At 51.1% G+C, this 17,907-nt stretch overlaps 4 protein-coding genes across 4 annotated transcripts; 2 read left to right on the top strand and 2 right to left on the bottom strand.

The window, feature by feature from the left end:
* Window positions 1–543: 543 nt before the first annotated feature.
* Window positions 544–1,986, bottom strand: BDV59DRAFT_59465 (DUF3429 domain-containing protein). The gene is made up of 4 exons (XM_073696719.1): window positions 1,491–1,986; window positions 1,371–1,427; window positions 1,084–1,308; window positions 544–1,022 (listed from the first exon to the last, which is right to left on the bottom strand). Exons 1-4 carry the CDS (start codon window positions 1,707–1,709, stop codon window positions 600–602), a joined length of 924 nt encoding a protein of 307 aa, XP_073546620.1. The 5' UTR covers window positions 1,710–1,986; the 3' UTR covers window positions 544–599.
* Window positions 1,987–2,368: 382 nt separating this feature from the next.
* On the top strand, window positions 2,369–12,545 carry BDV59DRAFT_59444 (membrane morphogenesis protein VPS13). The gene is made up of 4 exons (XM_073696718.1): window positions 2,369–2,551; window positions 2,674–11,781; window positions 11,853–12,269; window positions 12,326–12,545. Exons 2-4 carry the CDS (start codon window positions 2,718–2,720, stop codon window positions 12,364–12,366), a joined length of 9,522 nt encoding a protein of 3,173 aa, XP_073546619.1. The 5' UTR covers window positions 2,369–2,551; window positions 2,674–2,717; the 3' UTR covers window positions 12,367–12,545.
* A 168-nt stretch (window positions 12,546–12,713) lies between these two features.
* BDV59DRAFT_59438 (SDR family NAD(P)-dependent oxidoreductase) lies at window positions 12,714–13,778 on the top strand. Its single transcript, XM_073696717.1, has 2 exons — window positions 12,714–12,791; window positions 12,857–13,778. The coding sequence occupies exon 2, from the start codon at window positions 12,966–12,968 to the stop codon at window positions 13,734–13,736; it is 771 nt and encodes a 256-aa protein (XP_073546618.1). The 5' UTR covers window positions 12,714–12,791; window positions 12,857–12,965; the 3' UTR covers window positions 13,737–13,778.
* A 2,818-nt stretch (window positions 13,779–16,596) lies between these two features.
* Window positions 16,597–17,852, bottom strand: BDV59DRAFT_194038 (FAD-dependent oxidoreductase; the record flags this gene model as incomplete). The annotated part of the gene is made up of 3 exons (XM_073692331.1): window positions 16,597–16,876; window positions 16,928–17,271; window positions 17,322–17,852. 3 exons carry the CDS (start codon window positions 17,850–17,852, stop codon window positions 16,597–16,599), a joined length of 1,155 nt encoding a protein of 384 aa, XP_073546617.1.
* Between the last annotated feature and the right edge of the window lie 55 nt (window positions 17,853–17,907).

Genomic DNA, 17,907 nt, shown 5'->3' with positions numbered 1-17,907 from the left:
ACCAAGGGAAACCTGTTTCGTACGCCATCGTAGCCACCTCGTCGTCATCACCGGCGGATCTGCAGCCGCCCTACAACCAGGTTCCAGTGTAGGTCAATCGGACGTCTCGCAGAGGCAAGGTACGATGTCATTTGGGCCCCAGCCGTGAGGGATTGTCCGGCCCTCCCTGCCCAGCCAAGGATGTACATATGTACATACCTTACGTCGGATTTGGATTCCTGGGCCTCGTTTGACCTTCCCTTCTTCCTCCGCTGACGCATGGTACTCCCCGCATGCTCTTGACAGATCCGGTGATCTCTGCTGGACCGTTTCCTACTTTCGTCCGAGCTTGTTTCCACGACCGGTACTTTTATTCCTCTCTATTCCACCTGCTTGTACGGGAGCCCCTCCAGCACAGCCAGGCTACAACCACCGAACAAAGGAAAACCCCGGCAGACCCGGGTGTGGATTTCGCATGTAATCTACAGGCAAACGAACTCATCACGTAAAACAAAGACATCTGGCGCCCCCGCGAGACAGCCAGTTTTCGATTATACACAGTGGATTACCCCTCCCCGGCGCGCGCTCATTCCACCCTTGTGCAGGAGAAACGAACTGGTTTACTCGGACTCCTCGCCGGCCTCGGCCTTGCGGCGGGCCTCGGCCTCCTCCTTCTCCTTCTTCTGCAGGAAGAGCAGCGCGTTGATCTTGTCGGTGATGGTGTGCTCGGAGGACTTGGTGGCGATCTGCTCGCGGCCGACCAAGCTGGCCACGATGCTGGCGCCCACCACGAAGGTCAGCACGAACCGGTACATGCCGTACCAGTGGGGGGCGCGGCCGTGGGCGGCGGCGCGCGCGTCGTTGTAGTACAGGAAGGTGAACGCGAGGAACTGGCTGATCAGCGCGTACTCCACGGGGAGGAGCAGAGTCGGCCAGGCGACAGCCGGCGCGATCACACCGGCCGCGTAGCGCTTGTAGCCCATCTTGCCGCCGTAGCCGGCCCATTCCAGACCCCAGTGGATGGCACCGAGGAAGGAGAGGATCTAGACCGCTCATCAGTACTGGGACGCTGGGGGCTGGAGGAGTCCGGGGGGGAAGACTTACGACCGCACCGTAGCCGACCTGGATGGGCTCGAGCATGTGCAGCATCATCTCGGCGCTCTGACCCGAGAAGATCAGGCCGTCTCCGAGCGCCGCGGCGCGGTTGGTCTCGTAGGCCAGGTAGACGGTCTCCAGGGAGGTGGCCAGGTAGGGGATCACACCGGCCATACCGAGGTAGAGCGCCTCCTTGGGCACTTCCTCCAGGCTGAAGGTGTCCTTGATCACTTTCTGTGACGGGGGAAGCCGTTAGTCTGGGACGCCCAGGGCATAGACGTCATCTTGTCACGTACCGCCTCAGTCTTGATGCCGGCCATCATGTCGACGTCCTCCTCGGCGACCTTGCCGTCCTAGAACAAATCAATCAGCGATTGGCCGCGGGAGGAAAATCTGCCGAGTCATTTGTCCCTCACCTTGGGGGTAGTGGAGGCATAGCGGACCAGAGCGGTGGTGACGGGCTTGCGAGCAGCCAGAGCCAAGCTGGGGGAGGTGGTCGGGCGGGCGGGAAAGCGCGCGGACGAGGTCAAGGGAGCCTTGAACACGTTGTTGGCGAGGGTCGAGCGGGCCACCGAGGCGTTGGAGTTGGAGATGGCCCGGAGCACGGAGCGGGTAGCGGTGGTTCTGTAGAGCATTGTGACGGGGGAGGGCAGCTATAATTTTTTTTGACCCCGAATTGGTCCGGGAGGAATCGATTAGCCGGGGGCAGTTCTGGAAAGCTCGGATGAAGCACAAAGGCCCGGGAACATACCCAATTGAGCTGGAATACTGCGAGAGGAGGATGCAGGAGCGGAGATGAGGGTGTTCACCCGGGAATTGGTCGAGACTGGACTCGTGGGAGTGGAGATTGAAGGCCGAGGGAGACAAGAGCTGAAGGACGGAACGAATGGTCGAGGTGATATTATGCTGAGGTGCGGTCATCGGGGGTGCGGGCGGCGGGAGAGACCCATGGCGCAGGTTTGTCCCGCGCAGGGCTTATGTAATGGACACCATTCGGGAAAAACAGGCCCGGATCGGAGGAACGATCCCCGTCGGGCACCACGAGGCACCAGGGCTGCTGCCCTAATGGGGAGCTAAACCGCAAGCAGACAGACAGCAAACCCGCATGGGAAGGACGACCGACCGACGTCACTGCCCGCGTCTGTTCCCCCCCTATTGATTCTTCTGGTTGATTGCGGCCAAGTCGACCTCTCCAGGTACCTCAACCACCTACGCAATTGGATGGGGCAGTGTCTTGATACCCAAACTTCATCCCCATCTCTCTCTCCCTTCTCCTATAGCTTCTCCCCTTCTTATTCTCTCCGATTCTTTCTAACAGATCCGGAGTCTACCTCCATCTTTGCGTTCTGCCGTGATTACATTCCTTCCGCCGCAGTTGGCCCGCATCGGTATCGCGTGCATCGCTGAGCCATCTTCCTGCATGGCTCTGGCTTCTCTTTGGGGCGAGTATATCTAGAACTCGCGCGTGTACAGTAAGGTGGTCCCCCTTTTGTCTGCTTACTGTCGTTTTTCTGGTTTATTCTTACTGCGTTGTTGTATTTCTGGATGGTCTGATCCCGTTGGGTGGACTCGATGTGCTGACAGCTCTACTACCACCAGGTCGGCTTTCTGAGTGATTTCGTGCCTCAAGGTAGACCGCGACCATGTTGGAAGGTGTGGTAGCCAACCTGCTCAACCGTTTCCTGGGCATCTACGTCAAGAACTTCGACGCCAAGCAGCTTAACATCGGCATCTGGTCCGGCGATGTCAAACTCCGCAACCTCGAGCTGCGACGGGAAGCCTTGGACCAGCTTCGTCTCCCCCTCAACGTCGTCGAAGGCCACCTCGGTGAACTCACGCTATCCATCCCGTGGTCCAACCTGCGAGGGAAGCCCGTCAAGGTCGACATCGAAGATGTCTTCCTTCTCGCCGCCCCCAAGGAAGATGCCGATTACGACCCCGAGGAGGAGGAGCGGCGAGCCCAGACGCTCAAAATGGAAAAGATCGAGAGCGCCGAGATCCTCAAAGATCGCAACGCGGAGGGCATGAGCCAGGAGGAACAACGTCGAAACCAAAGCTTCACCCAGAGTCTCGTGACCGCCGTCGTCGATAACCTCCAGATCTCCATCAAAAACGTGCATTTTCGCTACGAAGATTCGGTCGCTTCTCCCGGTCACCCGTTCGCCCTGGGCTTGACCCTGAAGGAATTGAGCGCTGTCAGCACCGATTCTGAATGGAATCCCACCTTCATTCAGTCGACCTCTGGGACGACGCATAAACTGGCTATTCTGGGTGCGCTTGCAGTCTATTGGAATACTGATGCGGAGCTCATGGGGACGGGCCGAGGTTCGGATGTCGGTGCAGAGGCGCAAGGCACGAGTCATGCGGAGCTCATGGAACGGCTGCGGTCCGGTATTGACGACGAAGCAAACAAGCAGTTTATGCTCCGCCCCGTGAGTGGTCGTGCTGGATTGGAGTTGGACAAGTCTGGAAAGCACGACAAGCCCGCCATCAAAACCCGGCTCTTGTTCGATGAGCTGAGCTTCGTCCTGGATGATCATCAATACCGCGATGCCCTGATGCTCGTGGATCTCTTCCACTACTTCATTCGTCACCAGGAGTACAAGAAGTTCCAGCCCAAGTCCCGTCCGACAGAAGACCCTCGCGCATGGTTCAAGTTCGCTGGAAATGCTGTTCTCAGCAAAATCCACGATCGGAACAAACGTTGGACCTGGGAGTACATCAAAGAACGCCGGGACGACCGCATCTCGTACATTAATCTCTTCAAGAAACAAAAGAGGGACGGTTCCTTATCTGGTCCAGATCTTGAGGAGTTTGACAGATTGCAGCGCAAGCTTAGCTACGAAGATATTCGATTTTGGAGATCGCTGGCCAGGAACCAGCTGCGCAAGGAGAATGTGGGCATCAAGAAGCCTGAGCGAGCACAGACATGGTCTGAGTGGATCTGGGGTACAAAGAAGGAAGAGTCCGAGGAGGCAACCATGACCGAGGAACAACGTCAGGAGCTCTACAATGCCATCGACTGGGACGAAAAGAAAGCTATCGCCGAAAGTGTTGATGTTCCTCGGGAGTGGGTAAAGCTTCAGATCAACTCTGGTCTAAAAGCTGGTAGTTTCACGCTCAAGCGTGACCCTCACGGGAAGGCGAATGAAGTCATGAAGCTCGTCTTCGACGATCTGCGGGCAAAGGCCTTGCAACGCCCTGACTCTCTCTTCCTAGATGTCAATCTTGGAGGGTTGAGAGTCTACGATGGAACGACAGAAGGCAGTCTCTACCCTCAAATCGTTAAAGTGAAAGACTCTCTTCCGGTACCGAAAAACCGACTGTCTCAGATCTCAGGCAACGAAGAACTGGAATCAGAAGTGGGCGATTACAGCCTTGGTGATGAAGATACTCTGTTCCACCTTCAACTCGAGAAGAATCCATTGGAGAGTGACGCCGATTCAGTGGTGAAGGTTAAGCTAAAGAGCATCGAAGTCATATACAATCCCAAGTTTTTGGTTGAGATTGTCAAGTTCTTCGAGCCCCCGCAGCGACACATGGAGTCTATTGGTGCCCTTTTGGATACGGCTGGGGCAACCGTTGAAGGTATCCGGCAGCAAACCCGAGCTGGCTTGGAGTTTGCCTTGCAGGAGCACAAAAAGGTGGATGCGCAGTTTGACATCCATGCACCGTTAATTATCGTCCCGGAGAGCATAACACAGGAAAGCTCTCTCTGCCTAATCCTCGATGCAGGTCACGTTAGTGTGAACAGCGAGCTCGTCGACCGGCAGACCATGAGAGACATCCAGTCGAAGCAAAAGCGCCAATACGAGGAGGGCGACTACAAGGAGCTCGAGCATTTGTTGTACGACAGGTTTTTACTCAAACTTGACTCCACGCAGGTGCTTATTGGGCCCGGAATCGAAATTACCAAATCGCAGCTTAGCTCAGATGTTGCTTCGAAGAACTTGCACATTATTGACCGCATAAATGTGGACTTTGTTCTGGAGCTGTGCATTGTACCAAAAGTCACTGAGCTTACAAGGACTCGGATATCAGGCCATCTTCCTGAACTTCATGCTTCAATCTCCGACACCAAATACAAGGGTTTGATGAAATTGATTGACATTGCGATTCCCCGGTTTGACGATGGCGGTACTCAGCCCAACACAGCGGACAAAGGATCCGAACAAGCGGCAATTGTTGGCAACAGGGCAAGATCTGCATCATTCCAGCCCCAGAGTCTTAGGGAGCTGCCTGTTGTCGATGAAGACTCGGACGATGAGAATGAACCGGACGATGAACAAGCAGGAAAGGGAGTCGACAAGCCCAATATCCACCGTCGTGATTTCGAGTTCAAGTTCACCGTTGGACGCCTCCGTGGCTCAATGTTTCGCTCTGATCCCCACGACCAGTTGCGCGAAAATCTGCTGGTCGAACTAATAGCCGAGGGGTTCGAGCTAGACTATTACAAGCGGCCATTTGATATGGTAGCTGAAATTGTTCTGAAATCGCTGAGCGTGGATGACTACATCGAAGAGAACCCTCTACCGGAGTTCAAGAGGATCATATCCTCCAAAGGCTTTGATGCCGATGAGGAAAAAGATTTGTTCCACTTGAAGTTCGTTCGAGTGAACCCCGAGTCTCCCGAATTCCAATCTACCTACGAAGGGGTTGCAATGAATCTCGATGTATCCGTGTCAACCATCAATCTCGTCGTTACTAGAAAAACACTCCTCACACTATTGGATTTTATCCTCCTTACCTTCACCAATCCACAACAGCCAAATAACCAGAACGTCCAGTTTGACAAGGCTATTGAGGATCCCAATGCGGAGGACCAAAAGCCACAGCAAGCTGGGAAGATCCGTATCAAGGCCGACCTCAAGAGTATCGCCCTTATATTGAACAATGATGGCGTGCGGCTTGCTACACTGAGTCTCAATACCGCTGATGTTGGCATCTTCCTTGTTGGCCGCTCCATGTTGATCCAGTCCCGGATTGGAAGCTTGACATTGATAGACGATGTCAACACAGGCGCGTCGGAAGCTTCAGATCTTCGCCGGCTACTGACAATTGAGGGCGATAATTTCGCAGACTTCAAATACGAGACTTTTGACCCGGAGAGCTCTAGCTATCCAGGTTATGATTCCGAAGTCTTCTTGCGGTCTGGCTCCATCAAGATCAACTTCTTAGAAGAGCCCTACCGGAAAATTATCAACTTCTTGGTTAAATTTGGCAAGATGCAGGCTATTTTCAATGCAGCCCGCCAGGCCGCCGCAAACCAAGCCAATCAGCTCCAGCAAAATGCATCTAGGATGCGCTTCGATGTCGTGGTGATGACGCCAATTCTTGTGTTCCCTGGGGTTGTCAAAGAAGACCGCCCCCGCGATACAGTTACAGCTCATCTTGGAGAGATCTACGCCAAGAATGAGTTTGTTCCTCTCGAGGAGGATGTCAAAGATAGCCCTGCTGTCAATGTGATATCCACCGGTATCCGCAACATCCGCCTAACATCCAAGTTCCATTTCGCGGGAGGTTCCGTGGAGGAACATGAAATGATTCAAAAGGTCAATTTGGACTTCAGTATTTGTTATCTGGAACACCAGCAAGACAACCCACGGCCTGATATAGAAGTGGAGGGTTCGATGTCGCCTATCAACCTGCGGATATCCCAGAAACAGATGAAATTCCTCCTGGAATTGTCAAAGAAGGTCCCTGGTGCTTTCGCCACCGATACTGAACAGCAGGAACTCGAAGCCATGCAAGCCCTTCCGTCTTCCGTTACAGAACCCACAAAAGAGGCTGAGTCCCGGGCAATCCAAAGCAGGGTTGACCAGGAGCAAATATCATCTCCAACAAAACCTAACGATGAGACTTGGGTCAGATTGGAGATGATATTCAAAGTGGACAGTGTTGGTTTGGAGCTCATTCTCGCCAAAGACGACGAACCTGTTGGCCGCTTGGAGGACTCGAGTTTGTCCAAATTCTCACTCAATGACACCAAAGTCAAATTGCGCATGTTGACTGATGGCTCTTTGGAGTCCGAACTCTTGATCCATTCCCTCTCTATCCGGGATAGCCGCAACAAGGATACAAACAAGTTCAGGAAAATCATGTCCTTGATCAATAACGACGTTCAACAACAGTTCATGGCTAGTGTTTCGATATCACCAGGCCCGGAAAAACACCTCATAGCGATATTGAATATCGACAGTCCGCGGATCATACTTGCTTTGGATTACTTGTCCGCATTGCAATCATTCAGCAATTCTGCATTCGCGTCTGAAGAGCCAGTGGAAGAGGATGACGGGAACGAATCGCCTGATGAGTCGGAACCCAGATCCAGTACTGCCGATAGCACTGATGCCTCGGGATTGGTGACGCCATCAAATGAGGGGACTTCTACTTCAGCTCAAAAGATGACGGTGTCATTCAGATTGAATCTCGTAGATGCCCAGATCATCACGATTGCGAACCCAGCCATCACCCATACGGAAGCGATAGTTCTTGGTACCAAGCAACTGCTCTTCTCTCATCAGCATGTTTCCACTCTTCAAATTACCAAGGTGGGAATGTTCTTGTGTCGTATGGACAAGTTCGAGACCAGTAGGCTTCGGATTTTGGACGATTTCACCCTTGAGCTGTCCATGGACAGCCGTCCGCAGGAAAGAGGATCCTCCCTGACATCTATCGATGTCCATGTTGAGCCTCTAGTCCTGCGCCTGTCTCTTCGAGATATCTTGATGGCGATACAAATTGTCAACAAAGCCTCCGAGATGAGATCCCGAGGATCCCAGGAAGTGGAAACTGGCGAGGCCAGAAGAATATCTGATGGCAAGGGTGCAAGCGTTAAGAGCTCCAGAAGGCGGTCAGTGGGCAAATCTACCGCGGCCGCAGTCACCCACAGAACCCATCGTAGCTCGAGCGCAACGGAAGTCCCAGGACATCATCGGCTGCCTCAACGTTCCGCCGTTCTCAGGAGAGAAGAACTCAATGCGCAGATCGATGGCCTGAGAGTTATCCTTATTGGAGATCTGCACGACCTTCCCCTGCTTGACTGGAGTGTGAAGAAATTCAATGTGGATGTCCGCGATTGGTCATCTACGCTGAGTGCCGATACCAACTTTGACACATTTATCAATGTGTACAATTTCTCCAAATCGGCCTGGGAGCCTCTCATTGAGCCATGGCAGCTTGGGTTCCACATGGCGAAGGAAGTGAATCCCGAAGTGCTGTCCATAGACGCCTATTCGCATAAAACTATGGAGCTCACTGTTACGTCGGCCACAATTGCACTGGCGTCCAAGTCATTCCAGTTCCTTTCTACGGATGAGGATGTTCTCTCGAAGCCCAGAGGCGCCGATGCTCCATACCGAATCCGCAATCATACCGGATTCGACCTTCATGTCTGGGCGGACGTCAGCGCCGATGAAGACGGCCCAGCTGCTCGATTAGCCGATGGTGAAGAGTATCCGTGGCGGTTCGAAGATTCGACCGCTATGCGTGAGAATCTCGCGCCCGAAGGACATGCTGGACTTGTTGGCGTCAAGCTCGAAGGCAGTGGCTTTGAGAGCGTGAGTCGTATTCCTGTTGTAAGGGAAGGTGAGATCATGTACAGCCTGAAGCCCAAAAAGGATAGCGTGCTGCACCGGTTACTCGTTGAGGTGAAACTGGGAACCGACAACGTCAAATACATCACTTTCCGCTCGCCGCTTCTCGTCGAGAACAATACGCAGATACCGGTCGAATTGGGAATCTTTAGCCCTGATGAGGGCCATCTATTGAAGATAGAGAAGATTCTGCCTGGTGACTCGAGACCTGCGCCTGTTGGTGCGGCGTACATGCACTCCATTCTTATCCGACCTGACCAAGGATTTGGGTATGATTGGTCCAATGAGCAGCTGCATTGGAAAGATCTCTTACGACGTCCAACACGCACTATCAAATGCATGAGCGAAAGTGGACAACAAGCGCCGCCTTTCTATTTCCAGATGAATGCTACCTATAATGCGCGTGACAATATCACCAACGTCTACCCTTACATGCGAGTGCGCATCTTTGCTCCTGTCGAAGTCCAGAACCTACTTCCTTATGACTTCAAATACCGGATCTACGACAAGAACACTAGGAAGGATTGGACCAATTTCCTTCGGAAGGGAGGCGTGAGCCCTGTTCATGTCGTCGAACTGTCGCACTTGTTGCTGCTTAGCATTGATCTGCAAGATAGCGTTTTCAGACAAAGCGATTTTTCCATTATTAATGGAAATGCGCAAGATTTCCGGAGAGAACACGACCTGTCCTTGAAGGATGAGCGAGGCCGAGAGTTGGTGCTGAAGCTCCACTACTTCAATATCCCTGACAGCGGAGGTGCGTTCAAGGTGTCGGTTTTCAGCCCGTACCTCATCTTGAACAAGACTGGCCTGCCAATGGAGATTCAGAGCAAAGCTTTCCTCCAGTCAGCCAGGGCCGCTGCTGGCCAGGGCATCAGAGCCGATTCAAGGAGTGGTGGCAAAACGCTTCCCTATATGTACTCCTATCACGCTGATGATCCGAAGAACCGTTCCATACTGAGGATAGGTGGGTCTGCCTGGAGTAGACCGCAGAGTTTCGAAGCCATCGGAAGCACATTCGAAGTTGTCCTCCCTGATAGGCATGGGAAATGTGAATTCCACTCCGGCGTGTCGGTCGCCGAGGGCCAGGGCAAGTACAAGATGACAAAGGTCGTTACCCTTGCTCCTCGCTTTGTCCTGAAGAACAAGCTTCACGAAGACCTTCTTGTCCGCGAGCCTGGGTCGTCCAATGTCCTTACCATCAAGAGCGGTGAATTGGCACCTCTTCATTTCCTGCGTCAGGTAGCCGAAAAGCAGTTATGTCTCTGCTTCCCCGGTGTGAACAATCAATGGTCTTCCCCATTCAACATTGCAGATATTGGAACGGTGCATGTAAAGCTGGCCAAGGCAAACCAGCGCCAGAGACTGATCAAGGTTGATGTGATCATGGAGGATGCAACGATCTTCCTTCATTTGACTATTGAGAACAGGAACTGGCCATTCTCCATGCGCAACGAGAGTGACACGGAATTCATCTTTTACCAGGCTAATCCAAACCTGGAAGAAGACGATGAAGACACCCGAAACAATGGATGGCGACCGATCCGCTACCGTCTTCCTCCCCGCAGCATTATGCCTTACGCTTGGGACTATCCCGCTACGAAGAACAAATCGCTCGTTCTGACATGCAACGGCAAGGAGAGGCATATCAAGCTCGCGGAAATTGGTAACCTCATGCCGATGAGGATACCCCCGACGCAATACGGCGAATCCCAGAAGATCATTGATATCAACATTGTTGCCGATGGCCCCACGCAAACACTTGTCCTGTCCAATTTCAAGGCCTCGAGGAGTATCTACAAGCAACAGAGTGGCCAAACCTCCCAGGCCAGCTTGAGCGCCGGATTCGAAGTCAAGGAGTTAGACTCCGACGTCAACTTCAAGGCTCAGCTTCGTTTAGGCGGAATTGGCATCTCTTTGATCAATCAGAATCTCAAGGAACTGTTGTACATGACATTCCGCGAGATCGAGATCAAGTATCGAGAGTCAAGGGTGTACCAGACTCTGAGTAATACGATTAAGTGGGTTCAGATCGATAACCAGCTGTATGGTGGCATCTTCCCCATGCTGCTGTACCCAAGTGTTGTTCCGAAGACTGGCAAGGAGATGGAGGCACATCCCATTTTCCACGCCATGGTCACTCGTGTTAAGGATGACTCGTACGGTGTACTTTACATCAAGTATGCTACCGTGCTTATCCAGCAAATGACGTTGGAGCTTGACGAGGACTTCGTGCTTGCCCTGCTCGACTTTGCCAAGGTCCCTGGTGCCTCTTGGTCCGAGGAACAAGAAGGCAAACTTTGCGACGAGGATCTCAATATTCCGGAGCCACGGAATGAAGACGCCGGCCAAGACGTATATTTCGAACTTCTTCATATCCAGCCCATGCAAGTTGACATCTCGTTCATGCGGACTGAAAGGGTCAACGTAGAAGACACTATGCAACCGTCAAACCCTCTGATGTTCTTCGTCAATGTCATGACGATGTCTATGGGTAATGTCAACGATGCTCCCGTTCGGTTGAATGCCCTGATGCTGGAGAACGCCCGTGTCTCTTTGCCAATCCTCGTCAGCAACATCAAGAGACACTACACACAAGAGTTCCTTGGACAGGTTCATATTGTTCTTGGATCTGCAGACTTCTTAGGAAACCCCGTTGGTCTTTTCAACAGTGTTAGCTCTGGCGTTGCAGCCATCTTTTACGAACCGTACCAAGGTCTCGTCATGACTGACAAGCCGCACGAGCTAGGGTATGGCATTGCAAAGGGCGCGACGAGTTTTGTGAAAAAGTCTGTATTCGGCTTGTCTGACAGTATGGCCAAATTCACTGGCAGCATGTCTAAAGGTCTCGCTGCTGCCACTCTGGACAAGGAGTTCCAGGACAAACGTCGCATGTCCAAATACCGTAACCGACCAAAACATGCCCTATACGGTATTACTGCTGGCGGAAGTGCGTTTGCTACTAGTTTGGCTAGTGGCATCGGTGGTCTTGCTCGTCATCCCTTACAGGGAGCAGAAGAGGGTGGAATCGGTGGATTCTTCCAGGGTGTTGGAAAGGGCCTTCTTGGCCTGGCTACGAAGCCTGCCATTGGTGCCTTCGATCTTGCCTCAAGTAAGTACATACCTTTTTGAGGAAACGCTGCATTCAGAATGTCGGACCTTTGGTTCCTAACTATTACATAGGTCTTGCTGAGGGTGTCAGAAACACTACGACTGTGTTCGACGCAGAGGGTCTAGACCGCGTCCGTCTCACTCGATTCATAGGCACAGATGGTGTTGTGCGCCCGTACTCGCAGCGTGAGGCGCTAGGTCAGTTCTGGCTCAAAACATCCGACGATGGCAAGTACTTTAATGAAGACTACATCGCTCACCTGGAGCTCCCGGGCCGAGACATGCTGGTCATGTTGACTTATAACCGCATCATGCTTGTGCGTACCAAGAAGCTCCAGACGGAGTGGGAGATCCGTCTCCGTGACATCCAGACGATTTCGAAGGAGCGTACTGGTATGAGCATTACCTTGAAGGGCGGCACGAATGGGCCCTTCATTCCGGTACAGGACGAGAGCGCCCGCAATTGGCTGTACCGGCAGATTGCAGTTGGTAAGTTCCCTTGTTTACTTCTCCGTATTGGCGAGCTGTGCTAACTCTCGACAAAGCTGTCAATGCTTTCAATGAAAAGTATAATAATAGGGGCTGAGACGCGATCCCCTGTCCTTTTAGTTCTTTTTTTGTAATGATGTTATGTGGTAGCGTGTGTGGTATGAAGGACACTGTCAAAAGCGGGCTTAATGTAGTTCTGGATGCATTGAGAAGCGTTTCCATTATTATGTTGTTAGATAGGTAGTTCCTTTTGTACATAATTCTATACGATATGAGTTTGTTGATTAGTGAAGTAGTCTGTTAAAGCTGATTATGCCCGGGAAGTGGCCGTAATGAGGGGCAAGATATCGGTCCGTGCAAAAAGGCCGATGACAGCACCAGTTTCTAGGCTGATTCATGTGCGGGGATAGAATGACTGCATTCCTTATCCATATCGGCTGATTTATACAATTGGTTACCAAAGGCGATCAAAGCATGCCCTGGAATAACCTGCGGGTGCCCTTCCGAGTATACTGATAACCGGCAAGGCTCCCGAAGTTCCCCTCATCACTGAAGTGTGCAGCTAACAACCTAGGCATGAATTAAAGAACATCCGTCTATGGGTTACATGCTTTTACCTCGGAAACTACAAGTGACAGGTCTCCTTTTCCCAGTTGCTTGCAATAATCGAGAAATCGTTGCAGTATTATCGACGAAATGTCCACGAAGTCACTCGATGGGAAGAATGCCATCGTGACAGGAGGTTCACGGGGTATCGGAAAGGGCATTGCGATTGAGCTGGCTCGCCGAGGAGCCAATGTCCTAATCACCTACAACAGCTCGCGTGCGTCAGCCGACGAAGCTGTAGAGGAGATTAGAAAACCCGGAGTGGACTCATTTGCCATCGAAGCGCAGGGTACAGACCCGAGGGCCCCCGGTGCTGTGATCAAGGCGGCTGTGGATAGATGGGGATGCATAGACATCATCGTCAACAACGCGGGCGCTAGAGAAGACTACGACTTTGAGGATATGACGTACGAAAACTGGCAACAACAGCTTTCCACAAACTTGGAATTCCCTGTCTTCCTGGTCAAGGAAGCCACTGCCTTCTTTGGCACAGCCCCCCGAATTGTGAACATCTCGAGTAGCTACGCTCGTGATGGACATGCCGGTAGTTTGGCCTACGTGGCTGCGAAAGGTGCTATAGAGAGCGTTACCCGATCTCTTTCGCGGGAGCTCGGGCAGAAGTACAACGCAACTGTCAACTGCGTTTGTCCGGGGCCGGTCAATACCGATCTGTGGAAACGCAGCATCCAAGATCCTGAGGTGTTTAAGGACTGGGATCGCGTTGTCAAAAACACACCTGCGGCTCCACGGGTAGCGGAGCTTGATGATATCGCTCAGATAGTTGCCTTCTTGTCGGAGGAACAGAGTCGGTGGATCACTGGAAGTGTTGTCAATGCGAACGGCGGGTTAATGTTCAATTAAAGAATGCGTCTTCGGTCGTGAAACTCGATAAGTAAATGAAAGCGATCATACAGAAAGAATACCCAGTCCGTCAGCTATCTAAAACGATTATGAGAGCCGGGTATTCTGCCATATCGAGGGCTCATTGGTTTCTTCATCTCGATATCCCATCCGGTATTTTGAAAAGTTCATCTCATCTAGAGCTTTGGAGTAAACGATGAACATGGGAAAAGGTGCTCATCAACAAGATCTACTGCTACGCGAGCTGCGCCAAAGCTGTATATATAGCCACCGCCGGAAAAGCCTAGTTGTAGCTTATTAGGACCATTGGACAGAATCAAATTTGAAGACAGAATATGAACTTACCATACACATGTACAATCTTCTGGTCATTTTTTATCTCCTTCTCCACCCGAGGCCCCGGAGAGCGCCCAGGTCGGATACCGACATTGTGTCCTATGATATCGTAGCTCGACAATTTGGACGAGAATATATCAGGCCGATTCTCGTTCAAAGTCTGGATAATCTAGTGGAGAAGTCGTATCAGATTTCAATTGTAATCAAAAGGGTAGGCAGAAGCATACGTATTTTGTTACATTCAAATCCACGGCCGGGTCGCTGTGCATACAAGTGGTTAGTAGAATTAGAAACTTCGGGCTCGTAGGGCGTCGCCTTACGTTGCATTATATTGCCTTATACCCCCTAGAATTACTGTCCCGTCCATTCGGGGAATAGCGTAGGTATAGTGTTTGCCATTATCATGCTGGAATACCTTCTTGTAATCACTTCTGACTATTATGGTTTGACCACGGACAAGGTCTATGTTGTCATCGGCGACATCAAGTAATGTTTTAGACCCGATTCCTGTTGCATTAATAAGAACGTCGTGGCCTAGACTGCGAGCATCCGACAAAGACGTCAGATGCATGCGTTTGTACTCCACTCCAAGTCCCTCTAGCTTACGGCGCAGCCAGGGCAGAAAAACCGTAGGGTTAAGAACAACTGTTCGATCTATATCCTGTTTCTCAGAAGTGCCCCAGGTCAATGCCTCGGCTTTGTACACTTACAGGACACTCCGGTCTTCGCGCCCTTTGGCAGGTTCTTCAGTGGTAAGATGCGGAACTTGAGCCATGCGGATTAGACCTGTGTTAAAGTCGAGGTGGAGGGGAATACCTCCGGCATAACTCTCCACCAGATTGATTCTTCGGTTCTGACTTCATCGTAGAAGTCTTCTATGATAATCTGCTTGAGACTAGACTCCGGATACTCAATACTCCATTGCCACAGTGTCTTAAATGCGTCGAGCTGCATTTTCTGTTCGTGCTCAGGACAGTCTCCGGCTACAAATACAGCTCCAGCCCATGGACTTGCCCACTCAATCGAGGGCTTATCTCCGGGCAGATCACGGGCCACAATGGTGATTTTGTGGCGGTGTGCTAGTAAAGCTGCAGTGGCCATACCTATGATACTAGACACGGGGCTGACTTAGAAATAGCTTTAACAATAGATGGAAGCTATTTTATGACTCGTACATACCCAGATCCAACAATAACTATACGAGCCATGTTTCCGATGTCAGTAAATACTGGATATGGAGCGGGATCGGTGGGGGGCAGCAGGGTCGTGAACAATGTAAAGACTTGCTCTGTCTATTTGCCATATGCATATTGTCAACTTGGGCTGTTAGTTGCTTTTATATCTTACATTTATCCATGTGTCTAACAAGGGGAATAGCGTGCGGGGAACGTGGACTAAGACCCCCGAAATCTTTTAAACCCAGTTGGATTTATGGAAGGGTTCGCGTCTTATTCAGAAGTTTCGAATCCCGAACCTCAGTATGTCCATGACTAAATTTTCATCAGATGTAAGAGAAATCTTGAGGAGACAGATAAGCCAGTGCACACCAAGTATCTGATGCAGCCTGTATATGATGTAGCCGACATATGTACATGGTGTTCTAATCCGGTCGATGGCTTCCCCTTTCCGTTTTAGTGCTCCTCTCGTTCCCTTCCAGTTTTAGCCATCTGAACCTTACAGAACCAGACCCATGTTGGCATGAACAGCCTTGGACTGAGTATAGGCGCTCTTCCCTAAAATACCTAGCCTACAGGAGAAACCGACCCAGCCTTAACGAGATGAAATACTATGGGCATCGTTTACGGAGATAGAGGTTCTGAAAGCAATTAAGAGAACTAAGAAAAACAACTTTAACATTTTCACAGGCAATGCGGTTGGATAATATAGCTGCCCTTGGTTTCTTATTCCCCCTATGTTCTTTTTTCCTTCCCGTTCTTTTTTACTTCTTCTTCCATGTGATGCTTTCTTGTTTGAGGCAACCCTAAGTATTAAATGTATGTACCTGATGAATATGAAAGAGGCTACACTCATCAGCGCACGTGCCGAGGGTTAACACTGCCCTACGGCCGGTCGGCCACTGCGCTCCCTTACGACGGAGCCTGACCCCCCACAAGGCCTCCTTACAGCCTACATTACAGGGGCACGGTTTGCATGCAGGGCGATTTGTAGGTAAACAGCAGATATCCCGACGCTGTCACTCTAACCAAGGCCACAAGGTATTAACATAACCCACCAACACATAGCTCAGGTCGAGACTCTGTAAACATCTGATCCTCAAAGGAGTAAATGGGACAGACTCGTTCACCCGGTCAAATGTTTGGCTTAATAGAGTAGATTTAGTGTAATCTGTAGAGTGGAAACTGAGTTTATAGTTGGACTTGTCCACCACATTTTGAGAACTACAGAAAGATTATCTGATGCCATTTTTGGGGCTGAGGCCAGACGCATATGTAAAGTATGAGTCACTTGAAAGGACGAAATGAGGGTCACCAAGGGTCGAAATTCCGCGGTCCATTGGTGTCGTTTAACTGGATTTTCCAGCGGACTTGAAAACATCGTCGCCGCAGTCAAAAACACCGTTGAAAGGTGCATTTGTTGGGATGTATTCTCTCCCATTCCGGTAGCTATTCGCTACTGTTTGGAATTCCTCGTATGTATGTTTTATACAGTCATGACGGAGGACCCAAGCTGGGTGTGGGATGTGATTCGGCCTAGCCTCGGTTTGATCAGCGTCCCAATCTGCTCTGAGCACCTTCTCCATCACGTCAATAGAGGCATTCTGAACCATGGATACGCGCTTGTGCCTGTGTAGCAGGTTAGCGGTAGTCTGCCTCAAAGGGGTTGGTGGTACACACCGCAGTTTTTCCATAACCCGCAGACCTAAGGGGATATCTCCTTTGCCACTAAGCTCGAGGCAAATAGCTAAGACCGCTGCATCTTCAATGGCCTGGTTGGCCCCTTGACCGAGATTCGGGGGCATGGGATGGGCCGCATCTCCAATCACAATCATCCTACCGCCCTTTGACACCCAGGTTGACAATGGGCGCCGTGATATGAGTAAATGATTCCAGCAGCTTCCTGGCGGGGTTCTGGAAAGAACAGCAATAAGTTTTTTGCCTACTGGCCAGTCTCTAATATATTCCAAGGCACATAGAGCATCTGCAGGCTGTAGCCAAGCTTCTGCAAGCCCTTCAACATCCTGAAGTCCGTCAGACTCCCTTGCGAAAGAAAAGACAATAAATGACTTACTCTGTGCGGTAATGCCCAATGCACGTATTTACCCTTTCCCAGAGTTCCAAGCATAAGAGAGGCATTCCTCCCAAAGTATACCTTAACCGTGTCTGTTTCACCTACACTCTCGAGAATCCATTTTGCATCTGGTTCACCTGCAACGGTATCTGCAGCGAAATGGGATCTGTAGACGGCAGCTCCTGTTTCGTGGGGAACGGGTTCTTCTCCAGTAATAATATCTCTGGCTCTGCTGTGTACGCCATCAGCAGCAACCACGCAGTCAGCGGCTACTTTATCGCCATTTTCCAGCAGGATTCCCGCCCCTTCCTCTGACTCCCAGTAGCCAGTGACCTTGATCCCAAACCTAAGATCAATGGCGCAATCTTTTGCGTTTTGATAGAGCAAATCAAGAAGCCCTTCCCTCTGAACTGTGACAACATCACAATTCTCAGTTGAAAAGTATTCCATCTTGCCCCTCAGCTCACCGAAAGTATCGTGTATGTCGATAGAACTGAGGACGGTTCGTATATTATCAAGGGCTTCCACCATTGATTCATTCCACCGGGTCAACACATTAATACCGTTAGCACCGATGCCTATCAGG

This window comes from Aspergillus ambiguus, assembly GCF_047715705.1.
Source record: "Aspergillus ambiguus strain CBS 117.58 unplaced genomic scaffold BDV59scaffold_22, whole genome shotgun sequence".
In the NCBI taxonomy this organism is placed as follows: Eukaryota; Fungi; Ascomycota; class Eurotiomycetes; order Eurotiales; family Aspergillaceae; genus Aspergillus; species Aspergillus ambiguus.
The sequence above is the reverse complement of the archived record's forward strand: the minus strand, read 5'-3'. Positions and strand labels throughout refer to the sequence as shown.